This window comes from Solanum dulcamara, chromosome 4 (genome assembly GCF_947179165.1).
Source record: "Solanum dulcamara chromosome 4, daSolDulc1.2, whole genome shotgun sequence".
Lineage (NCBI taxonomy): Eukaryota > Viridiplantae > Streptophyta > Magnoliopsida > Solanales > Solanaceae > Solanum > Solanum dulcamara.
Window position 1 is genome coordinate 7,844,416 of NC_077240.1, and position 26,367 is coordinate 7,870,782.

Sequence of the window (26,367 nt, forward strand, 5' to 3'; positions counted from 1 at the left end):
CTTCATGGAAGTTAGCTTAGGTATGTATGGCTGTTATGGGTCATACTTTGGTATGTAATTATGTCACGACTGTTGTTCTTAATGTGATCATACTCTTCCAGACTTGTTCTTATCACGTAACGTGTTTGAGCTAGAGTTATTAGTATAACATTGTTGATAGGGGTGTCAAATGGGCACGTTGGGTTGAAATTGAGAATATTAAAAAAAAAAAAAATCGTGTTGGGTCATGACCCGCCCAAATTTACTTTGGGCTCAAATGAGTTGGGCTCAATTGGGCTAAAACTCGGGTTGGGTCATGACCCGCTCAATTTGACCCGCTTAATCTCAATAATTTTAACATATTATTATTTACCTTTTACAACCACAATTTGAATTTTAACTGAAGAAAATAGAAATAAAAATTTACAAATGAATAGATTAATCCTAAAAGATATAAAATAGATAATAATTCATACCTTTAATATGAGAACATACATAACACCAATGCAAATAAAGAGCCTTAAAACGGGTTGAAATTTGAGATTAAGTTGGGCTCAATTAAAGATTCTTTTAAAATAGGTTAAGGCTTGAATGGGTTGAGATTGAACCCAACCCATAAAAATTTAGGCGGGTTACCTATATTTGGGCTCATTTTGACACCCCTAATTGTTGATTTCAGTAAATATGAATTTTTCTGATTCTCAAACTATGCTTTGTTACAGAAGTTAACTAGTTTTTTTTTTTTGGTGACTAACTGGTTGTATTACCAAAGTACAAAGAAGTACAGAAGTCTTACAGTGTTGAACAACAAGCCCCAAGCACTGATGGCAAAATAATCAAAATACATCAAGAGATCCGCATTAACTATCTAACGTAGCCTATGGATAATCGTTGAGTATAGACAGCCTACTATTCAATCTAGGGAATAGAGAGCCCCTGCAATGGATTGCTTGAACAGTCATCCTTACAAACACATCAGGTCCTCTACTCTTCTGCGGAAATGACGTCATGTTTCCCTCCTGCCACACCAATTATAGACAGCATGCTAAATCCAATCTGTTTAGGATAGCGTGCACTGACATGCGTGCCACTAGCATGCTTAACAACCCACATCATTTCTTCATGCGACTCCAGATATACCCTTTGAATGCCCAGCCATGAGAGCAGCTTATCCAAAATGGCAGCTGAGTACTGGCACTTGAAGAACAAATTGTCCAGGCTCTCATCAGTGTTGGTGAAAAGAATGCAGGACATATCAGGTAGAATACTCCATTTGGCTAACCTATATTTAGGCAAAAGTCTTCTTCAAACAGCCATCTAGGTGCCCCATGGTTGTTGCACAGTAACTTCATCCACTCCACTATAGTGTAGTGTCCCCCCTCAGCTTATAATGGACAGTTTGTGTGCTGAATTTAGTCACAGTAGCAACATCCTGCACCTCATAGTCAGCTGCTTCCAGAGTTCTTTTGGCATTGAGGATCTTTTTGATCATCCATGAGGCTTGGTTATCATGCCACATTTCATGTACTGTCACACTTAATGTAGTAGGTATGGACCCATTGGATCCATAACTTGTCCTTTTTCAAACACAGATTCCAGAAGTGCTTAAAAATGGCAGTTCCATTCCAATCAGTCATGTCTAAGAAACCAAGACCACCCGCTGTCTTTGGGATACATAACTTTTCCCCAAGCAATCAAAGACTTTTTTGAGGTCTCAGCACCCCCAGTCCACGGGAATCCTTTTTTTTGAACTGATAACCCAGGCCACGGGAATCCTTATGCAAGGTCTCTGCTAAATGGATCATTTTCTTGGGCAGAATAAAAACTTGTGACCAAAAGTTTTCGACAGAAAACAAGACAGATTTGATTAATTTTTTTTAAATTGGTAACGCGCATTCCTCAACATTAAGGATAGGCTGGAGACATTCAAAAAGAAGCAAAAAGAGAGTAGCAGGAAGCTACTTACAGAGATCCTAACAAATCTACTAGTTCTAATTCATCTATTTCTATCTTTTTACACCAATAATAAAAAGATACAATAAAATTCCATCTAACTTTATGAATGGAATTGGACCTATCTTCAAAGCTTCTGCCATTTCTCTTTTTCCATACATTCCACCATATGCAGTGTGAGATGATTTTCCATCATCTCTTCTGGCTCTTGCTCCCATTTTCTTCTAATCCAACAACTCATCAGATCTGCAGTGTGCTCAGGCATGGTCCATCTTGTGTTAGCGAGGGTAAGAAATAAGGCCCATAACTGTGCAGTGAATTTACAATGCAAAAAGAGGTAATTGCTTGTCTCTTCTGTTTCACCACAAAGTTTGCATCTGAAACTATAATGCACCTCTTTTTCTTCAAAACCTCCTGTGTTAGGCAAGCCTTTCTTACTACCAACCAGGTAAAACATTTTACTTTAGTTGGAGCTATGTTTTTCCAGACATTGTTCCCAAAAGTTGCTGTCTTCTGTTTTGATGTGCATAACTTACTCATAAGCCCTCTTAACAGAGAATTTTCTATTATTTTCATGCTTCCATCTCATATAGTCGGAATTTGAGGTAGTGCCTGAGAAGTCCTCTAGTAGAAGAAGCATGTTGGCCACCCTGTCCACCTCCCAATCATTCAATCATCTTCTAAAAGAAAGATCCCATCCATGATCAGTCCAGCATTCTTTGAAAGTTGCTTCAGGGTTGTTGCATATGATGAATAAGTCAGGAAAGGTATCCTTCAACGGGTTCTGATTACTCCAAGCATCTCCCCAAAACTTTGTTTTTTTCCCATTTCCCACTTTCATAGTCATGTTTTCTTCTATCTCTGGCCAAAGTTCTCTGATTGTTTCCATAGGGCATAGAACTAGAATTGCTACACCATGGGGGGTTCTCATCATATTTAGCATTGATGATCTCTTTCCATAGAGCCTGGTCTTCTTCACCATATTTCATCAGTTGGCTGTCATTCTGTCTCCTCAGATTTGATTAATTGTACTACCAGCATAGGATAGGAATCTAGCGGTCCAAGGCTTAATCTTGTCTATCATCTTATCTATAAGGGGCTTGTACTGAATCATTGAGGTTTTCTTTTAGGTGAGAGGTATACCTTGGTACTTGAAGGAAGAGCACCTTTTGTAAATCCCAGAAGTTGTCGTATAGCTGCTTGGTCAGCCACATTAACACCTCCAAAATAAATGGAGCTCTTCTCAGTGTTTGCCACAAGACCAGAAGCACTAGAGAAGGCAGTAAAACAGTCATTCATCATAGAGACAGACTTAAGGTCACCTCTGCAAAAAAGCAACAAGTCATCTGCAAACCCAAGGTGAGTAATGCACAATTTCTCACATTTGGGATGAAATTTAAAATCAGGTTGCTTCTTCAAGGTTTTCAGCCTGCCTATTCAAGTATTCCATGGCTAATACAAAAAGGAATCCACAAGGGGTCTCCTTGCCTTAGACCCTTCTTGGCATGGGAAGGGGTGCCATTAAAAGTGTAGAATGTGAAACTGTGGTGACACAGATCATAATCCAGTTTATGAACTGTGTGGGGAAGCTCAAAGCCTTGAGAACCTGTTGTAGGAAGGTCCATTCAATGGATTTATAATCTTTCTTCATGTCAATCTTCAGCATACACCTAGGTGAGATCATTTTCCTCGCATACCATTTAATGAGCTCATGGCTCATGATAATGTTATCAGTAATCACGCTACCAGGGATAAAAGCAGATTGACTTGCATCCACCAACCCATCCATCACCCTCTGCATCCTGTGGGTCAGTATCTTTGAGATAAATTTGTATAGAATAGCGCAACATGATATTGGCCTGTACTCAGTGATCTTAGTTGCGTTCTGCACCTTGGGAATCAGTGTTATTGTAGTAGGCTAGCACATTGATCCAGTGGAGAAGAATCCCAAGACTGCATCAGTGACCTCCTCTCCAATACCCCCCCCCCCCATGCCTTTTGGGAAAAGCATGCATTGTAGCCATCACAACCAGGAGCTTTTGAGTCCCTGCCCCCTTTTTTGGACAAAACGACCCCCACAGCTTCATTGGTCTTTTGCTGGCTTGGCAAAATCTGAACTGCACTAGGCGAAGCTATCTTTCTTGAGATCGCTGAGCTACTAGGTCCTCCCACCACAACAGGCGTATTAGCTTTTGGTTTAGCACTTGATAATGGTGGCCAAACTTCAGTGACAGAGCTTCCTTGGTCCGGTACTCCAGTAGAACCTTTTGCACCATTCCCTTTTCCTATGGGTCCTTTCGCACCATTGCCTCTTTCCCAAGCCTGCATGTTCTTCCCAGGTCCAAGATCGTTAGGTTGCCCTTTGCGTGGCCGTCCTCTGGCCATTTCTGGTCTAGGTGCAAATTTTCTCACGTGCGCCAACGGCTTTCAATGGAACAGTGCTAGTGTGCGCCGAGAGATTTTTCTGAGCACTTTTAGTAGTTTAACTAGTTACTCTATCTTTTAGCATACTTTTAATTTTAGATATCAGTTGGAAGTGAATATCTTATGTGCTTCCTTGGAAACCAGGTCCTCGACATACACTATTCAAGCATTATAATTGATGTTTCTCCTTTATACTAAATGTGGAAAATCCAAGCACTATAATTGTACGGGAGCAGTTTGAATACTATATGTGGAAAATCCAAGCACTATAATTGATGTTTCTCCTGTACGGGAGCAGTTTCAATACTAAATGTGAAAATCCTACATACACATACACTTGTGCAAGTTTATGTCTTGAATCACAAGAGTTAACTTCCTCAAGATTCTATGTGAATAATGATTTGTGTATTTGTAGCTTAATAAATGTATGTGTTTGAAAAACCATATTTGTAGCTTACTTGTAAGAATTATCCTAAGTTTGTATCATTGTTCTGTTACTCCTTGTGACAATTACTTAGCTAGATAAAAGGCTTCTGTATGTAGATGCACTTCAGTTGGATTCACTTTCTTAAGCTCAGGAAATATTGAGCTCAATTTTGTAGTTTCACTTATCTATTTAGCTTGAGCCTTAGAACACTATGCTTGTTCGCAAATGTTAGAAAGAAATGTAAGTACAGCAGGTGGAATTTTCATGCATCATTATCGATAATAGTAGCTTTGTAGAGAATGATATTGCCAACTCAGTGATAGAACTCAATGACCATAATCTTATTCTCATCTTCCAAGTCTTAATATATAATATGGCAATGACCATAATCTAATTCTCATCTTCCAAGTCTTAATATATAATATTTTCTTCTGTTGAAAACTTAATGTTGAGCACAAATTTTGCTTCCAAAGTGACGTCTTTCTTGTTTAAGCGAGTGTTTCAGGGATTAAGCATGGATCAAGCGATAATTGCAATAGCGAGAGTTTAATTCAAGTTTCAATTATGGCTGGAGATGTTTGCTTGACCATGCTTTCTGATGATGAGTTTTCTAAGGTAACCTACTTCATCTTTTGAGGCATCTGCCTATGCAATCCCTACCTATAATTTGACGTGATTTGCAGCTAACAGCTATATATAACGGCTGTGAATATTTTTGTATGCCTGCTCAGAAGTCTACTGTACCGCTGGTTTTGAGGAGGCAGATGTACGCAACACTTATATGATCATTCTACCTATACATTCATTACATATATAGACTAAATGTTGTTAATCCGAGTCTTGCCATGTACAAATATGTGTCGCCCTTCTAACTTAGTGTTAGATTCCAAACTGCTAAAGCAGACTGCAAAAAAGTTGTTAATTTTGGATGTTGGTTTTTTTCTAGGCTATATTTGTTTTGATCTTTTAAAAAAGATCAAAGGTTTTCTCTTTTTTTGAGAAGTAGTTATCATTGGCTGTCTCAGATTTTTGTGTTAGTAGTGTCATAATCGATTTCACTCTTGGAAACGATCCCCGATTGCAGCCAATGATAGGAAGTGTGGCATGTGGATTAGCTATCCTTTTCTATACGAACAGAAGAAAATAGCTTTTTAACCCGCCTTGTAGATGTAATCTGCACCACAGAGATTGTAACTTAATACGTTTTCTAGTTATGGTACAAAAGCATATTCAGTGTAATCCCATATCTGGGGTCTGGGAAGGGTAAAGTGTACGTATACCTTATCCCTTTATGTTTCTAGTTACAGTAAAAACCAAATTCAGTGACTGAAGAGTGACTTCATTTGGGTTACCAATATTCTCAACCTTGTGAAAGCGGAGGTGGTTTTGTGTGATTATCAAATTGGAAGTAATTTAAAATATCATAGGCGATAAGTGTTTGATAGCATTCTAGAGCTGCTGGACTGTAACGTGTAATTGGAGCACTCATATTTTTGTAGTCTTTTGAGCAACTCGTGGTGCTTTTACATTAATGGAAATCGCTTATCCAAAAAAATAGGTTATAGACCTAATAGGAAGGCACCTACTGATTATTCCCATCTCCGTTTTCTGATTATCACTTTGAGTATTTCTTGAACTGAGGGAAAAAGCTGATTGAATGTTTCCACTTATAAAAAATGAAATGATTGAACGTTTCTAGTAGTCTAGATCTTAATGGTAGCTAAATTTTTTGTTTCTTTAGAATACAACATAGCATCTCACCCTTCGTTGATTTGAAGCTGTTACATGTATTCATCTATACTTGAGAAACATCTTAACAGTGTGAACTAGTCAGTGGCTAAAGCTCTACCAGAAAGCTTCTGTGGTTAACCCTTCAATTCAATGTATTTTGACATTTTTCTCTGTTTTTCAGTAAGAGTGTGATGAGCTCAGAAAGAAGGTGAAAGCTGGCCTTCAAAAAAAGCTTACAATTGTAAGTTTTTTTGGCTTGCATTTTGTGACATAACTATTATTGTTGAAGCATAGTCTAGATATTATTATATGACTGAAAGCTTTAATATGATTAACTATTGTTTCCAGCATAAAATACCCCCAAATAAATGACTTGTCTAAAAAGTGATCCCTCTGTCGGCACTGCTTGGTGCAAGTTCTGATTGCCTCTAGAACAACCAATTTCTCTTTGGTTATATAGTATTTCTGAAGTCTCAGCTCTTCAGGCAACATGCTGCTTGCAACATACCACATGCTCTCTTGCTTTGTTCTGGGATTCATCCTTTCCCTAAGAGTGACTGCTCTTGGTCATATTCATTTATCCTTCATGTCCTGTCATGTGACCCTTCTGGTGGGAAGGAACTAGTAGAACCTGGTGATCTTGGCTGGGTTAGTGGTACCCAATTCTTAACCAGTTAATGAAAAGGACTCTGATGAAGGGAGAATAATGGAGTGTCCAAGTGAATTCTCTGTAATTGGAATAGGTCTTCCAGTCCTGGTCTGTAGCCCTAAACATTCCGTGTTCTTGATAGTGTCCTCAGTTTTGGTTTCACCAAGTAACAGTTCCTGCAAGCTGGCCTTTATCATCGTGTTCCATTTCAAATAAAAAGCATGACTCACTGAAACCAATTGTCTTCTTTCTTTTTTAGCAAACTTCACAGCACCACCTCAAAGAAACTGTTTTTCCCATCATATGCATGTTACATGAATATTCTTTTTCTCCAAAAGGAAAGACAACTTTAGAATTGCATTTTTGGGAAGGTCTCAAGATAAGAGTATAACTGGACATTGAATGGGTTCATCTAGAACGCTACCGCAGATCAGCCAAACAACATGATTCAATAGTGGGTTGTGTGGATCAGTGCACTTCTTGCCTAGTGTGGAGATAATGAGGGAATCCTCCAGCTTACCAGTTTAACACACTGCTATTCTAGTTCCTTTTTTACTATATGGAGAGTCCTTTTGAATTTCCTTTTTTTTTAAAAGTGCTTTTGAATTTGTACAACTTCATTTATAATCTTAAGCTACTTGAAAGGGAATACTTCTATATAATTTGGATTTGGATTTGGTTTTTTATTCTCCTCACTTGTGGACACGGATATATTCCCCGAGCCATGGGGAGTTTTCAGTGATGAGTTGTGGAGAGACTCAAATCTACAAAATGTTTATTAAATGTTTTGAATTATTAGAGTGCTGATACTTTTATTTTTGTCTTATATTTTTCTGAAAGGATATAAGCTTAATTACTCAAGTTTTCCTGTTATAGATTCTTTCGGTTTAGTACTACCTTAAAACTTAGTCTCCTATTTGCAGGTGGAGGTTGAACAGAAGGCTAAAATCCTTCATGAGGACATCACAAATCATGTATGGTTTCAATCTTACCAAGTTACTTTTAAATTTGGATAATTTATTTTGCTTAGGCACTCCTTGTTAATTTGGATAGTTTGTAGCTCTACGAATTTATACTCCATTGGCATGAGAATACAAAATATTATCGTGCAATATGGATCAAATGTTGTAAAATGATTTCAGCTTCCATTTCAGTAAAATGAAAATATTAGCGACCTGTTTATTTTTATCTTGAATCAATATATTTGCGAAACATCTAAATATCTGATGACACCACCTCTTTTAATGTCAGAGAATTGCTCGAGAGCTGGAACTTGCACTGCAGAATATTCCTAGAGTGATTCCAGAGGAAGAAGAGCTTGAATCTCTTGATGGGAATGACAATCATATGCACCAATGCTCGATGAGACAACCCTAAAGAAAAATAATCTTGGAGTGATTCCCGAAGAAGTACAGCTTGAACCTCTGGCTGAAGATGAGAGGGATGGCAATAAGATGCATCAAGCCATTCTTGGAAAACTTTAGTAGCTCGTCTCTATTACCTTGGTATTTTGATTTTAGTTGTTACAAAGATTATTCAGTTCTAGCTTTGTTATTTATATTACAGTCCGTTAAGACTTTTTCCGGACCGCTTTAGTTTCTATAAGAAAAACCAAATGTACTCATTTTGAAGTTGCATTTGCTCTTACACCATATCATGATTCATGAGAAGGGGTATATGGTGTATTCTTTTCAACTTAATGCAACTTATCTCCCTTTTCCAGAATCATCTTTTCTGAACTTGCATGTCTTCCCTGTGCACATGTCAGGCGGTTTCATGTAGACATTAATCAGAAAATCATCTACATGATATAAACGAACCTTTCAATGTGGTATCCTTCTCTCAGAGAAATACCTCAGCATTATGCATATTCTGAAAAAAAGGAAAAAGTGAAAGTACTGTATTGAGATAGCTTCATCAGTTACTCTGAATGATCTGAACTTGTCAAAAACATTGGTTCTGGAAGAGGGAAGCAAAAGTGAGCCTACATCATTTAAAATTTTCTCTTTGAAAGAATGCAATTCATCTCGATTTATCTTCAAAGCATCTTGATTCCCTTTTTTTTTTTTTCATTTTAGTCCACCAAATACATACAGGGATCATATTACATCTATCTTTTTGTCGGATCAAAATTATCGTAGCATACTAGTAATTAATCCTGTTTCAAGTGAAATAAATTTATATTCATACATCTACTAACTTGATATAAACACCCCATATGATAAAGTTTTATAAACTGACCTACAAATGGAGGATCCTTCTAACAAAGAAAAAGTCTTGAAATTACTTTGCACTCTGTTTTGTTTGACTTAGCCCCTCCACTTATAATTGTGGTTCTTTATGTTTTTATTTTATTAATTAATTTCTCTGGGACTAACACTTTATTTTTTAACAAAAAGAGAGCACGCAAAACTCGCAACTTTTATCAGACAGTAGCATAAATCTGTCTCTAACTGCATAAATGAAAAAATAGATGAAAGATATGTTCTTGTCGAATAAATAAAAAGAGAGAAAGTATAACTGCATAAACCAATTTCCATCAACTTTAAAAAGCAGGAACACCTGAACCAACATCCCCCACACACCAAAAAAAAAAAAACGAATGGAGTTCTTGCATTAATGAACAGGGAAGAAGATGATAAAAAAGGCCATCCAGGCATACCATGCCCATGGATGTAGTTTCTTGAAACAGAAGGTCTGTTCTTTTTCAGTCTAAACATATACATAGATCGCATACTTGTTGATCTGTCCAAAGGGAGCCTCTCTAAGACACAAGAAGAAAATGTTTTTTCTTGATTGTCCAAAATTAAATAGCTGTTTGCTAATTTACAAGGCCTATGAGCTTTCTAGAAGTCCAATAACAGTAATTAAAGAATTCCATCTCTGCAAAAAAAATTCCAAAGGCAAGCAAAAACCACTCCACCAAGCAACTTCAATACATGGCATCATCTGTAATCAAGGGCAATAAGAAGTAACAAATACTGCAGCATCAAATAAAAGAAGAAAAGAAACTGAAAATTGGACCATACCATTATTATCTTCATTCATGTTGTAGTCGTCTTCATCATCATCGTAATCATAAAGATTCTGTACAATTGTTCAAGAGTTTCAATATACTTAAGCTCAGTACATACTTTATAGAGAATGTCACTTACTGACGTTGAATGTCACTTACTGATGTTGATCTAGGTATACAAACAGTTGACAAGCAATGCAAGTATAATTCAATCTAGAGGAACACAAAGCATTCTGATTTCAAGTTCCTTAAATATGACTGTCAGGTTAGGGCCGCAGAAGGTTTTCCCACATACCTGATTGTAATCTCCGTCATCACTAAATTCTTCCTCCTCTTCAATCTTCTCCTCTTGTTCTTCGTCCTCATCTTCACCATCTTTTTTCTTTTCATCATCGCCCTATGAATTTGCAGTGAAAAGAAACATAACAATCAAAAGATAAACATTGCAGTAGACAAGTTAACTTTTTTGCTAAAACATCTCGAAGGAAACATTATTTTATATAGATAAGAGGCTTAACCTTAGACTTTTGATCAAGCTTTTCCAAAAGATCCAATTTTTTCATGTCTGTCACCCAAAAACAATTTCATGAGCTCGATAAATTACAGAAGAGAGAAAAGCATCTGCATGTCTTTTCAACATGATAACTTCTTTTGGATAGGTAATTGTAGCCCAAATACAAAGAGAGAAAAGCATCTCCATTTTCAACGTGACAACTTCCTTTGGACAGGTAATTGTAGTCCAAATACAAAGAACTCACACGGAAGGCAGAAGAGAGAAAAGCATCTGCATTTCTTTTCAACGTGACAACTTCTTTTAGATAGGTAACTGTAGTTTTAATACAAAAAACTCACATGACTTACAAGATCACTGAGAACCCTAGCCCACCACAAAAGCACATATCCACTTAATGAAATAGATCACGAGTGGAGAAGAGCTTTCTTTTGTGCAGGGTCATGTAAATAGCTAAAGTTATATAATCATTTCACACACTTGTCAATGTACAATGAGAAGTATAAGGAGTCCAAGAATATGCCTATTGACAAATTAAAGTTCAAAGGAAAAAGATGGACCATATCTCTTGCCACAGCAATAAGATAAGCTTGTTCAGTGCTCATGCTCCAGCGACCTCACCATATCATGAGCTTCTTGGGATGCATAGAACCAATGCTATCTCACTCTAAAGAAATCTTTCATCTTTCAAGTAGAAAAGATACAAAATAAAGTTGAAGAGGAAAAGGATCGACTCTTTTTTTCTTTTTGAGAAAAGGTAAGGATTCGTCTCCTTTTTGATTTATCTTCTGTTTCTTTTTTATCGTCTTGGCTTCTTTCTTGGCATCTAAACTGATCAACAACATTGTGTCTACAGAAACTGACAAAGACAAGCTGGTGCATTGTGCATATCACATAAGCTAGACCAAGGTTCCTAACCCAGCTTGGTGTCTTTAAAGAACACTGATCAATGGATTGATTCACTCAACTTGAAGCAATTATGCCATATGCAATCATAGGATGTTTAGGCAGACAGTTGCAAATGATCATTATTTGGGTGTCTCCAAGTACATTTGGTACCAAGCCGACGTCTGCCAGGCAATGTGCTGATGATGCTTTGGTAGAGGTTCTGATGCACGTTATTCAAAGAGTGTTGCCATAAATCAGTACTTCTATTACCAAAGTGTAAAGACAATTATTTTTTTTGATAAGGTAAATAACTTTTTAGCAAACCAAAGTGTAAAGATTTTATGCATGGTATGTTCAGAGAACATCATTTGCAACTCAACAGTCAACGCTTCAGAAGATCTATGAAATGTCACATATGAAAGATAATGGAAGGCTTTGTATTTGAAGGGATGTCTGGACTGCACATCAACTGGAGAAATAGCTTTCTATGTCCTATCAATATCAATAAGGTCACAACCATGGAATCCCTGAATGCAATTCTGGGAGGAGAGATTGGTAGTCTACCAACAGTGTACTTGGGTATGCCTTTAGGAGAAAAATCAAAGTCTAAGGAAATTTGGAATAATGTGGTAGAGAAATGTAAGAAGAAATTGGCAAGGTGGAAAAGACAGCACTTGTCATTAGGTGGTAGATTAACCTCATCAACTCTGTGTTAGACTCCTGCCAACTTATATGATGTCCTTGTTCCCTATACCAGCAGGGATCATTAATTGGCTGGACAAAATAAGGAACAAGTTTTTGTGGCAAGGCAATAAAGACAAAAATCTACACTAGGTCAAATGAAAATCTCTGATAATTGACAAGAAGTTTGGGCGTTTGGGGATCAAGAATCTAGACACTCACAGTAAGGCACTCAGAATGAAATGGTTATGGAAGTATGCCAATGACAAAGAGACTTTGTGGGGGAGAGTCATAGAAGCTAAGTATGAGGAGGAAGACAGATGGATGACTAAGGAAACTACAACTTCTTATGGAGTTAACTTATGGAGATCCATCAGAGATCTCTGGACTGAGCCTCAAGTGCTTCTTCAAGATCAAGGTGAATAATGGGGCTAAAACCAAGTTCTGGACAGATAAATGGCATGAAGAAGGCAGCTTAGAAAGGCTATTCCCAGATATCTACTCCTTAGTATTACACCAACAGAGTACCATAGCAGATATATGGACAACAGAGGGATGGAGATTCAACTTTAGAAGGCAACTCAATGATTGGGAAATACCAAGAATGGCAGATTTCATCAAGAGGATTGAGCAATTCAGTGATTGGGAGCAGATGAAGATGAACTATGGTAGCGTGGAGATGAGAAAGGCACATACAAAGCAAGCAAAGCTTACAGGAAAATGAACAACTACAACCAGCAGCCAAACAGTTGGCCCTGGAAGAACATTTGGAAAACCAAAATACAATATAAACTGGCATGCTTTGTGTGGCTTCTAGCAAAGGAGGTTGTGCTTACCCAAGAGAACCTAATGAAAAGGGGGATAATTCTAAGCACCAGTTGCTTCTTGTGTGGGGAGTAGGCAAAGACTGTGAATCATCTTACATTGTAGAATCACAGGACAACTATGGAGATTGTTTTTGAACCTCAGAGGAATAGCATGGAGCATGCCTGGGAAGATTACAGAGGCCTTAACAAGCTGGGAACAGGCTGGGTTGTTGGCCAAGAATAGAGGCAGGTGGAGGATAGTGTAATGACCTTGAGAGTCATTTTTGAGAGTCATTTTTAAAAAATTTATGTGAAATTATCATTTTACCCTATCATTAGTGCCCTCGAGTATTATTTGATCGGTTTGTGTAGTTGAAAGTGTAAAAATCTTAATAGTTTGTAAATTATGCAAATTCTTGAGTTTTATAGAGTTAAGAGGTGAAAAAGTGATTTTCGGTGCCAACCGGAGCAACGGGTCTCGGAATGGATTTCCGTCAATTCCAGCAGCTCTAAAATGTGGAAATTGGTCTAGGAGAGTTTATGAAATTAGTTTTGGAGTTATAACAAAGATTTTAAGTCTTGAGTTGGGAATTTAAGGAATTTTAGGCCAAGATTTGACTTTGGTCAACTTTTGGAGTTTCGATACTCGAAATAGAATTCCGACGACTCCGTTGGATTCGGGGGATGGTTTTTGGTCTAGAAGAAGTGTTGGCTGAATTTTTAGAGGTCCCGAGCCCATTTTGATATTTTAAAGGCCTAAGTTGGTTTAGTTGCGACTTTTTGAGTTTCGGATCAAGGAGACCTCGAATTCATATTTTGATAGTTCCATCAGCTCCGGAATGGACACATTAGGCTAGTAGCATTGTCGGCATAACTATCGAGACAATGGATACGAGTTTGGGGTCATTTGGCGCTTTTGACTTTGAAAGTTAGCCTATGGTTTACTTTGATCAACATTTTTGGAAAACGCACTCGGATAAAAATTCTGAATGCGCCGTTGAGTCCGGAATATCGAATTTAGTGGGGTAGCATATCTGATTTATTTTTATCGAGTTCCGAACGAATTCGAGGGTCCGTTGGAGACTTTAAATATTTGCAAAACCAGAAAAATCTGGTGCAAAAACCAGATTTTCAGACTTTTCTCTCAACTTTGAACCCTCATTTCTTGAGCATTTCAACTCCAAATCTAGTGATTCAAGAGTCTATCTTCAAGAGATTTTCACGAGGAATCCATTGGTGAGCTCGGAATCTTGATTAGAAGCTTCGTTTTAGGTAAGATTTAATGTTTTAGATGCTGCCTCGACCATTTTTGGATTCAGATTTTTGTAAACTTTGGAAGATGATTTCTTGGTCATCTTAGATCCGAATTCAGTGATTCAAAGCTCTAAATTGTGTAGTTTTTCCATAGGAATACAGTGATGTAATCATAAAGTGATGGGGAAGATTTTTTTTAGGTAAGATTCGCGTTATAGCAGCTGCCCTTCCTATTTTCGGATTAGATTTTTGATGAACTTTGAGATTTGATATCTTGAGCATTTTGGGTCCGTTTTCAGTGATTCTTGAGGCTAAATTGCTGAGTTTTTCATAAGGATCGTTGTGGTGTGATCAGTTTTAGCTGTAGAGGCTTCATTTCTGGTAAATCGTTGTTCAAAGTTGCTGTTTTTTGCCATTTTCGTAATGAAATTGTGGTGATTTTTAGAAAATTGTATTTTCATGATTTGGAACTCGATTCTTGCTCGATTTTAATGGGATTTTCAGCCACGAACCCTACTCGATGTGTAGAACATAATTTTCAAATAAAATTCCAGATTTGACCCTTTTCAAAAATAATTATTTTTCTTGGACATTTTTACCCCCGATTCCGAAACCTATCAATATGGGTGTCATTGGACTCCTTGTGATGTGCATGTTTTATTGTTGATAGTGGGTTGTCAGTCCAAGCATTGAATTCGAGAGTTGCTTGTTCGGTGGAGGTGTTCGAGTGCGATTTCGGCAATTGAGGTAGGTTTGGTTATTCTTCTTTGAGACTGAAATGGGGCAATTAGTCATTCATATGTTATAGACTTTGGGATGGGGTTGTAGTATGAATTGAGAATGTTATACATATTATTAGGGCTGTACAGGGCAAATCGATAAACCGCACCAAACCGACAAACCGAACCAAACCGGAAAAAAAACCCGACTAGTGGTTCGGTTTGACTTGGTTTGGTGTTTGAAAAAAAAACCCGACCATTATAGGGTTGGTTTGGTTTTAACTAAAAAAAGTCAAACCGAACTCAAACCAACCCGATTATAGATATACTACTTTTAAATTATGTTATACATAAAAATATTTATTAAAATGTAATTTATAAATATTTTTTAAAACTTTTTCATAATTTTTGTTTTCTTTCTTACATTTAGATTTAGATTTGAGAAGCTCATTTAAATAATATACAAAAAAAGTTCATCTTATAAAGTTATATTATAAAGTTAAAACTTCAAACAATGTTCTGCATCCATCTTATATGTTGATATTTTGTACTAGAACTCTTTTTAAGAAGTACTGCTCTGTGCTTTTTACTAGATACTATGAAAATCCGAGAAACCCAAAAAAACCCGGAAAAACCGAAAAACCCGAAAAAAATTGATATCAAAAAACCCTACTTTTATTGGTTTGGTTTGGTTTATAGATTTAATAACCCGACACAAATGGTTTGGTTTGGTTTGTAAAAAATCCGAACCAACCCGGTCCATGTACACCCCTACATATTATGATGCCCGTGTGGGGGCTTATTTATTAATATGTTGCAGTGTGGGGTTTATTTGTATTACATAGACGGGTAGGGGCCTTATTGGTTATCTTATTTGCTTTGAGAGCATGTGATTCGTGATTTGCCTAAGAGAGAGACTTGAATATATTATTTGACTTGTGATGCCCGCCTGAGGGGTTGAGTTGGGGATGTTGAGCATGCTTGAGTATTGAAATATTGTTGAGAAAGGGGTGAATATTTAAATTGAAGTATTTTCTTCTCATTATTATTTATTGAGGGTGAATATCATGTGTAGGTTAAGTTTTGAGAACTTTGAACCTTGTATCAAATATGAGCTGAATATTACTTTCATACCGTATTTATTTTGATGCATTCATCCTCATTCATCATATCACGAAACATGGGAAGTTGAGAAATATGGAAATTCTTTTTGAGAAAGAAAATGAAACACCTTTAAACCTTTGTATCTTGAGTCCCTGACCGAGACAGTTTTCCGGCAGGGTAGTGGATGCATTGTGATCCCTTGACCACGAGGAGGGGGCAAGGATGATGAGATATTATGATTGAGGTATATGGTCTGCGAGACCCCCATGGGTCCTGCTTGGTAGCACAGCTCGGCAGGTGTATACGACAGGCTGTGCGACAGTCTTGATTCCACCGTACCACCATATCATTGCATCATCATATTGCATTGCATTGATATTTGTGCTGCTTGATTTTTTGATTAATTGTGATTATGAGCTGTTATTATGGGTTTACTTTACTCGTGCCACTATATATATAAACTGACGGTACCAATGCCGAAGTGGGACTTTTCTGTATGCAGGTGAAAACGTTCCTTAGTTTATTTCATAGGTTTGATTAATTCTTTATACTCAGTCAGCTAAAACCTACTGAGTACATGTGAATTGTACTCACCCCTACTTTTGTATCCCTTTTTGATGCAAAAACTAGTTGGGGTACCTCACGTGGCAGTTGATACTCTAGCGGATTGTGTATTCTCAGATTAGTGGTGAGGTCCCAGAATTCGGATCGTCACTAGTCTATCCTTATTTTTCAGTCTTTTGTATCATTCACAGACTTATGATGTATCTTTCGATTCGAACCTTGTATTAGATGCTCTTTATACTTATGACACCAGGTTTTGGGATAATTTCTTCATTTTCTTTCTTTTCATTTAAATCGTTATAATAATTTTTGGGTCGTGACAAATAGTCCCAGCAAGCATTTGGTGGAATGGAAGGAAAGGAATTCTCGGTGTTTTGAGAGCATAGAGAACAGTATACAAAAGATTAAGAGCCTGTTTGGATAAGCTTTTTTAAGCTGCTTATAAGCTGAAAACTGCTTATTATAAGCTAAAAAAAAGCTAGGGTAACCCAACTTATTTTTTTGGCTTATAAGCTGTTTTAGTTAGGGTCGGGCCCTTCCCCGGACCCTGCGCATAGCGGGAGCTTAAGTGCACCGGGCTGCCCTTTTTTAAGTTGTTTTAGATAAACTAAGTCAAACAAATCTAATTTTTTGGGGGGGGCTTATTTTAAGCACAAAATGACTTTAAGTTGGTTAGCCAAACACTCAAAAAAGCTGAAAACAGCTTATAAGCTAATCCAAACGAGTTCTAGGCTTAATTGCATATTGCTACTGTGTTTTTGGTGTAACCAATTACTTTCTAATGATCCATCTCTATTGTTGATGTTTTAGACACATTGTAGACATAGGATCATAGATGTAGGTAGTACTTTGTAAATATGAGGGGTACTACAACTCTTGTAAGATTCTGATTCTAACATAAATATACAAAGTTACCAGTTTCAAAAAAGATTGAGTAAGGCAACTATCCTAAAGATTGGGCAAATATACAAAGTTGCCAGTTTCAAAAAAGATAAAGGAAACTATCCTAACCATTGGTATTGAGGCGTAGTTGTTGTATGAAATAGAAAGGAAAATCAAACAGGTTTTAGATCTACTATTGGATAAATAAGATAAAACATAAAGATATCCTCCAAAGGTTCCATAGCAACATTACGAGGCCACATCATAAGCTTGAGGTCAAATTTTGACCAGGGGGTGCATTAGTGCTTCATGTTACAAAGATAAATTTCTTCAATAACTGTCCTCGGCCTATAACATCAAACAACCATTCATGAAGCTTTGAAAGGATTCATCTCCAAAGACAAATCATAATCCACGAGTGAGAGACATAATATTAGCCAATTTATCAAGCGAGAAATTTTGCAGACAACAAAGACTAAACAGCAAGAAAGAAAGACAATCATGGTACTTTACCTAACTCTGGGCTCCAACGCACTCTTTTTGCAGCATGTCTCTCCTCCCTTCCACCTATAATATTTATAATCATAAAAGCATCTAAGTAAGCAAACAAACAAGAGATCTAAATAAGCAACATATCAAAGAATTTAAGAATTAAGGAATACAAAACCTTTAGCTAATTCTGCAGGAACATGGGCAGAATCCATCCTAATGAAGTGCGTCAATGGTGGCTTTGACTTGGCCCTCTCTGAGCTTCTATCCGAAAACCTTTCTATATCCATTCCTTTCGTTTCTAGAAACAAAATTTGTGATGTACAGAAGATCAGAAATCTGAAACTAGCAAAGGTTCATATAAAGTAACATGTAAAAAATGAAGTAATCCGAATGTCAGACATAGAATAACAAGACATTAAATGTCAAATCATGCAGAGGGGTATGCTAGCTATAGAAGATCGGAAATTTCATACTATGCAGTATGGACATAAGCCGGAGCATCAAATAATCCATAATCATGACAATAATTATCAGATAAGGCAGAAAGAAAAAGGGCAGCCCGGTGCACTAAAGCTCCCGCTATGCGCAGGGTCCGGGGAAGGGCCTGACCACAAGGGTCTATTGTACGCAGCCTTACCTTGCATTTCTGCCAGAGGCTGTTTCCAAGGCTTGAACCCGTGACCTCCTGGTCACATGGCAGCAACTTTACCATTCTAACAGAAAATGTTTTCCAAACTGTCCTTGAAATGAATCACCTGAACCACATGTTTTTTTCTTTCAGAATTCTGTAGCTTCCCTAATTTGCATTGTAGACCTTCATAAACACTCAGGAGGAAAAATGCAAGAAGCATTTTCAAAAAAAAAAAAAAACTCTGAAAGAAGAGTCCATGATGACTCCTTGAAACGACAATCTGCTTGTATTGCAGCACGCATAAAATACGAGTATCAGATAAGGTAGAAATACAGGGCTAAGTGCTTAAGAGTTCACTCTACAGACACCAGGCTAGTCATGGCCCTGCAGGTTTGGGTTGTGACAAAACAATAATGACAATCATGTACAGATAGCTTAATTAGTGGCTTTATTTATTCCTAAACAAGTGGTATGACATTTCCTCACAAAAAGGACTAAAACTTTCAAAATTTGAATCCTTACTCTTCAAAACATCACTTTCCTCTGCCAAATAATAAGGAGAGGAGTTCCAATACTTCTGTAAATTTGCCTGCCAAATTGCCAAAGTTATCCTTTCAGTGACACTAGCTGCATTACCCAAGTTCTCAACTTCCTGCAGATGGTAGAAAGGTTCAAATTGTGTTATCTGCAAACCAGCTGACCACATTAAGCTAAAGTTAAGACCATTTTCAATCTTTCATCTTAATAAACTTTAAGTAGTAAGAGATCTATCTATATCAAGCTCAATAGTTGATTTCAGCTGACAGGCTTCAGCTCGGATTACATCTACCAACAACTATGAGCCAGGTTAAATCAACTAAACTAACAGTGGACATGATCTCAACATCCAGTAACACATAAGTGATAAGACACATTAATCAGGGTTTACATCAAATGTTTTCACTTGAATATAGAATATATATATATATGTAACACCAAAAACACAAAATTCTACATGAACTTCTCATGTCAAAGGCACATGTACAATAGTTCAATTACTAAGCAAAATCTGTCAGAAATAGTTAATCAAGGGACCAAATTTACAAGTAAAATAAAAAGTAACTTCCAAGGAAAAAGGAAATCCTTGGGCTTAAGAAATTCTCCATTATACCAATATGTTAACATCCAAATAATGTACAAGGCTATTTTTCCAGTATTATAATAAAGCTTCCATATTACACCTATTGATAATGATAGGCTTGCATAGCAAGAAAGAAAATTGTCCATATTTATTCCTAGGGTTGCACCATAAAATGCTGGCCAGGCAGTACTGCAATAAATTATATATTCATCCTTCGGATGTTCTTGGAGCATTATACTCCAGATGTATGGATGAAATCTCATACAAATTCTTCTATTAAGTTTTTTTTTTTTGGTGGTGGTGGTGCGTGGGTGGGTGGGTGGGTGGAGGTTATGAAGTAAAGGATTTCATTAAAGAGCATCAGGGTGACGCTAAAGAATTCTTCTATAAAGTTCAATTTTAACATCTCCTGATATACCACATAAGACTTTAATATTCTGATTTTGTTGGCTGAAATAATATATGATGCAAATCCTGAACTTCTCCCTGAATTTATTCCAGGTGTCCAGATATATATAATCAAATTATGTACCTCAAACATCAAAACAGGCACCATGTTTCAGACATCTTTCTATTTATCATCATAAAAACTCTCATATCAGCCAAGTGCATTTTTGGGTACAGCATTATTGCAGGTGTTGAACTTCCTAGGATTAACTTCAGTACGAGAAAACCATCCTTTTGAAAGCCACTTCTCCTATCCCTTCACAAAAATTTGATCTCTTATGTTAGCATGCATTTTTACAACTTCAAAAGTTGAAAAAATTCACCCATTTCCCAAAATCAATTTATTAATCAACTATAACGTCAATTTCAAATTAATCGTGTCCACTATATTATCCATGTGGCTTTATTTATGTGATATACAGATGATTCATTATGTTTTATCTAACATTGCACCTATCACAAACCTCATCCCACATTCAAACTTGTGACCAAGCTCATTAAGCGATGTTACCCATCCAGAAACATATATTGTATCATAATTCGTATGAAGAATATAACATTAACGAGCCAAAGGATTTCACTTACAGGGAAAAGTTCAAATGAGACTTGCTTAGCCTGCCGTGAGCGCCCCCGACCACGCCCTCTGTAGGCCATTAAATCAAACCCTGTATCATGGCCCATAAAATAGATTAATACAGTATTACCCAGAAAAAAAAGAATCAGTAATTACGCCACAAATCTTTAGTTGCTTAACCAGTAGCATAAATACTTGTAGGGGTATACATGGTTCAGTTTGAGTCAAAAAAAATTCTTTAAAAGGGAAAAAACAAAACATATATAAACCAAAATAGACCATCATAAAGCACTTCTTTTTGGTTTCAGTTTTTTTTTTCAATTACATAATTATTAGTTGTTGACTAAGTATTAAATGTATTTCTCATCCGCTAGAGCTTTGCCTCATGCCATAGAGCATGTATACCAAAAGCCAAGCAAATTTTGAAGGTGATGTAAAGTATTTAAAATAACTTATGTATCCACAGACTAACATATTTGCAAAGCATGAAAATCATTTCTAACCTTAGGATTAACATTTGCAGCATTAACTTTTAGGTGATAGAGTCAAATAAGGCAGCCACAATGGTAAAATTCTGTAGCAATTTTACCAAAGATATGGGTTGAATGAATTTCTTATGCAAATTAGTTCCAATACACCACTAATTGAAATTACCAATTTTTCAAGTACATCCTTATATCGAAAGTTGAGGTAGATCAGAAAACCAGTGCGTCAAATTAACATCCCTATTGAAAGATTTTTCGCACATCTATATTTTTAATCCTTTCAACATGTTTAACTGCCACATAATAGGTCAAAGTCTTTCGCATGTTGGGTTACTGACTTGCTTAAAGGTTTTAACCAACCCTTTGAAAAGCTAGGCATATCTAGCCAACTGGAGAAGTCATATGCGCATCCATTATCTGAATTAATTTCTTCAACTATCTAGCCTGTTCACGCTTCCGATGATCATTAAAGAAGTGATCCATAAATAATTTAGTGAGTTTATTGTCAAATCAGTGTTGTTGCCCTTGTTTATCTTCCTAACAGTTCAGCATCTAACCATATGTTGACCATGTCCTCCAAAGTGTATGTCGTCAGCTCTACGGACCTGTCACTGGTGTATCCATGAGCTCAAAATGCCTCAAGCATCTCATCTAAGAACCTCTAAGGATCCTTAGTACTATCAGAACTACTAATCTTTGTAGTTCCAATTAAGAAACTCAGGTAAGAATACATCTCTATACACCTGTCAAATCTTAGTCAATATAGGTGAAGGATACCTCTAAGGCCTTATTAGATTTCTCATTTTTCTCCTGTCTATCCATCCATTATACCTGTCAAGCTTTCAATTTTCCTCTACATAGTGGTAAGTACCTCAATAATAGCACTCTCATAGGGCTATGGTGGTAGATGAATACTCATTTCAGGAACGGACTCTATTACACATCTCATAGTGGTATGAATGCACCTCAAGGTGGCACATCGGCCTTTTCCTGGGCCTTGTCTGTTATCTCTGTCTCTTCCACTTAGATGAGAGAGATAGTTGCTTGTTAGAGGCCACATTTAATGCACCTAACCTCTGGTCTATTCAAACTATTGAATGATCGAGTTAAATCCATCTGGTTAACAGAATAAACAAAGTTAAATTCATCTAGTTGACCCTAAACATCACACGTATCGAAAAACAGACCCTATCACGCTCTCACAGGAGGGGCCGGCAACATAACCATAATTGAGATTCTACAACTAAAGAGTGCTCTATAAGTCACAGGTACCTAAGTTATACTAGGGGTGGCAATTGGGCGTGTTGGGTCAAGTTTGGGCGGGTCATAATGAGTTAAGACAACAATTGGGTCAAGATCCAACCCAACCCAACTTAGTTTTGGGTCAAAATGGGTAAGGTAATGGGTTATATAATGGGTCAAGATCAAGCTTAATTGTTTTATTTGTTCTTTTAAACTATATTAGTGCCTAATAAAATTATTTTTTTCTTTATTATGGCTATATATAACATATCAAATTGAAAAAAAAAAGTTTTTTAAAAACATTTTAACAAGATTTCTCATGAGCCAATTCAGATTTATATATCAACCCATTTTTTAATGGATTGAGCTAATGAATGGGCGGGTCAATAACCAACCCAAACTTAAACGGGACGGGGTGGGGTTGGATTGGGCGGGGTGGATTTGATTTTGCCACCCCTAAGTTATACCAACTACAATTTAAGGCCGCCTCATCGGTATTTTATAGAAAATCGAACAAAGTTACCCTTATATATAGAGTTACCCAAAAATTTCCCGTCAACAAAATCAAACAGACAAACCCAACCAGAAATAGGCAACACTGTTTGACTCCAAACTCAGTTTGTCAAAGGCTCAGCCATATTGTTACTAATATAGTCTACAGTTAACTGAGGTTGCTCAGCCACACATTCAAAGTGTTTGATTTAGTATGTTGTAGACTTTCCAGTCTAATTCTAGTGTCTTATGTTGTTCGTTAGGGAATCAACGAGTGATTAAGTCATGTGTGCAACATGGGTTTAAGGAGGGGTAGAATCTGCAGTTCAGGGGGATAGGGATTTGCAGGGGCAAACCCAGAGCGAGACCTTGAGCTTCACACGGGGAAGAACAGACAAACCCAACCAGAAATAGGTTGATTTTAATCAAAAGTAATTTATAATATAAAATCACTTCCACTATAAAATGTTTATTTAAGTTAATTTTTTTATAAATACATGTCCCGTTTACGCTTTCTAATGAAGTTTGTTGGAGTAATGTGGTTGCTTTGGTATCTTTTGTTTCCAACCGAAACCACTCCACTATATCTTTTATAAATACATGTCTCATTTACGCTTTCTAATGAAGTTTGTTGGAGTAATGTGGTTGCTTTAGTATCTTTTGTTTCCAACTGAAACCACTCCACTATAAATACAAGAAGTGGAAAATATTCATATAATACAAGCATCAAGCATTAGAAATGTCACTAGCAATCATATCACGAAACCCCATCCAATAGACACCAATTCCATCCATCTCTATTTAAATGAGTGTGTGGTCTATGTCCTTGTCTAATCTCATTTTCACACAAATCTATAAATTTAATGTTGGCATCATCATCCCACTTAGCATTACTTCGTGCTTTACTAGTTTCCGGCATAATTGAATGTAAACAATCTGAAGAAAGGAGAAATAAACGTTCATGAACTCTGCAACATCAAAAGAAGAAGTGGAAGCAGCAGCTGCCACAGCAGGAGCAGGAGCAGCAGGAACAATCTTTATCCTAAAAAAACTTATGAATGATGTGCTTAAATATTTTGTTTGTTGGGTAGTTGATTGATTAGATGAGGAATAAAGGATTTTGAATTTATTTTTAATGTTGCAGGTAAAGATCACATTTTTAGAAGAAATCTCATTAATCATAATCACTGTTTAGGTGATAACATGTAAAAAATACATTTTTCTAATTGATATCTGCACATATTTATGGAAAAATGGTTCTTTAACCCTCTGTTTCAAACTATATGCCTTAAATTTGATTTTGCACATATATTGAAAAGCTTAAAACTGGAATATTAGTTGAGAGAGCATGTTGTATATCGACCTTCGAAACTATGAAATACCACTATGAAGTACCACTAAAGAAGCAGAAGTTAAACAAACAAATGAATAAATCCTTGGAAGAAAAATTCTGGGGTCAAATCAAAAGTGTCTAAAATTGATTCTTTACATAAAATTTACAGAAAAATGGAACAAGCTCAAATATGAAACTATGAAGACCACTAACAGAAGCAGCAATTAAACAACCAAATGAAACCAAAAATGTTTAAAATTGATTCTTTTCATACCATTTAACCAAAACAAATGGAACGACAAGATCAAATATGAAACTATGAAGTACCACTAACAGAAGCAGTAATTAAACAACCAAATGAACAATCCTTTAAAGAAAAATTATGGTTCTAACCAAAATTGTCTAAAAATGACTCTTTTCATACCATTCAACAAAAAAAAAGGGGAACAAGAAGCTCAAATATGAAGATATGCTGAGATTTAACTTACCTCAAAAGGGGATTTCTGAGATCTACAATGGAGATTGTGGAGTGACAGAGGAAGAAGCAGAGGGATCTTGTTGGTGGGAGAATTCCAGACGTTGGTCTCCGTCTTCTCTTCAATCCCCTTCTCTCTCTCTCACCCAAACTGAAGAAATCTCAAGATCGACAGAGGAGAAAATTGTTAGAAACCAAAGCAAAATCAGATTTCACAATGTCAGCAGCTTCAATAATGGTGGTTGTGGGAGCATCAAGCTCGTGGTCCAGAGCTATGATACTGATCTCACCTTACACTTTCTCCGCTGTCGGAACTGCCATAGCTATTTGGCGTCTCTGTTCTTGGTGGACGTTGGATACAGAGGGTGGGAATACAAGAAATAAAATTAATTTCACTCGTCAAAAGAAAATGGCTTTAAATTTAAAGTTAGTCAAACACCACAGTAAATTAAAAAAGCTTATAGGTTGGTCAAGCCTATTCAAATGGGCTCAATATCTACGAACAAGTGTAGGAAAAATAAAGGTAAAATTACTTAATTGACTGTGTTTTAAAAATATTTATTATTTTTAAATATATTTTTATTTTATTACTATTTTTAACAATTAATAGCAATACTTTAATTAAAGAAACATTATATTCCCTTTTTATTTAAGGAAGATGAAAGGATTTTCTTTCTCTAAGGTTTGTGCTTCTCTCTCTTCTTCCTTCGTCTCTTCTTCATTCTTCCATTATTCCTTCATCTTCTTGTTTATTTCAGACAGAATTTATAAATTTTAGGTGCACAATTGTAATGAAAGGTCAGAAATCTCATAGAAGAAACCCAAGAATTCGAATTGTTGATTCAACCGATAGTGGTGGAGTGAATGTCGGTTCAAATTTTGGTTTGGAAATTTCTGCAAATCAATCTCCAGAAGAAGCTGGTGGTGAGGTTAATCAAAATTTTCAAGCATTGCATGTGAAGAAAAAGGGCGGTAGAAGTAAGAAAAAAACCAATGAATTGAGTTCTAAATTGAAAAGAAAATGAGTTGATGTTGCATCGGCATCTAAGAAATTTGTTGACAGTGATGATGATTTTGAGGATTTACCTCCTCAATTTCAGTCAAAGAAAGTGAAACCTACAGTTGCTCAGGAGAAGAATCCAAAAATTCGAAATCGATTGTGCAAAAATACGATTCTACTAGAGAGTTTATATCCGGTATGTTATTCTACCAACACATTATTTAACTGATAGCATTTTCAATCTGTTTATGTGTATTTTCTTAGTTTGTTGTTGTTTTGAACTTGTGTGCTAGATGTTGAAGAAAAATTTGTGTATTTGATACTTTTATTATAGTCTAAATTTATTTGCTCAAGTTTATTATATCAGTGATTGTTGGAGTTTTTTCATGAATTGTTATATCTTTTGTGTTGCAATTTGTTTATTTTTTTAAAATAAATAAATATAAATGAATTAAACTTTGAATTAAAATGTATTACACATACATTAA

The 26,367-nt window shown here is 36.4% G+C and overlaps 1 protein-coding gene and 1 long non-coding RNA gene across 3 annotated transcripts; one reads left to right on the forward strand and one right to left on the reverse strand.

Moving 5' to 3' along the window:
- Positions 1-467: 467 nt before the first annotated feature.
- On the forward strand, positions 468-8,863 carry LOC129885932 (uncharacterized). The gene is made up of 5 exons (XR_008766158.1): positions 468-3,291; positions 5,289-5,398; positions 6,696-6,755; positions 8,087-8,137; positions 8,415-8,863. It is a non-coding gene; the product is annotated as an uncharacterized LOC129885932 (long non-coding RNA).
- Positions 8,864-9,753: 890 nt separating this feature from the next.
- On the reverse strand, positions 9,754-25,252 carry LOC129885929 (uncharacterized). 2 transcript variants are annotated; one of them, XM_055960416.1, is made up of 10 exons: positions 25,170-25,252; positions 24,893-25,030; positions 20,864-20,943; positions 19,234-19,363; positions 18,256-18,378; positions 18,102-18,155; positions 10,698-10,744; positions 10,475-10,576; positions 10,193-10,250; positions 9,754-10,112 (listed from the first exon to the last, which is right to left on the reverse strand). In XM_055960416.1, exons 3-10 carry the CDS (start codon positions 20,930-20,932, stop codon positions 10,096-10,098), a joined length of 600 nt encoding a protein of 199 aa, XP_055816391.1. In that variant the 5' UTR covers positions 20,933-20,943; positions 24,893-25,030; positions 25,170-25,252; the 3' UTR covers positions 9,754-10,095. The 2 variants fall into 2 exon arrangements, with proteins under 2 accessions (XP_055816391.1, XP_055816392.1); XM_055960417.1 differs by lacking the exons at positions 24,893-25,030; positions 25,170-25,252 and adding an exon at positions 20,364-20,534 and having other exon boundaries at positions 20,864-20,945.
- Positions 25,253-26,367: the final 1,115 nt, after the last annotated feature.

Excerpts from the sequence above, each read along its gene's own strand:
- LOC129885929 (XM_055960416.1), bottom strand. The coding sequence starts at position 20,932 with ATGGCCTACAGAGGGCGTGGTCGGGGGCGCTCACGGCAGGCTAAGCAA. Across the intron at positions 19,364-20,863 it reads TCTCATTTGAACTTTTCCCT|GAAGTTGAGAACTTGGGTAA; the intron begins GTAAGTGAAATC and ends TACCATCTGCAG. Across the intron at positions 18,379-19,233 it reads GGAAAGTGATGTTTTGAAGA|AAACGAAAGGAATGGATATA; the intron begins GTAAGGATTCAA and ends TTTTGTTTCTAG.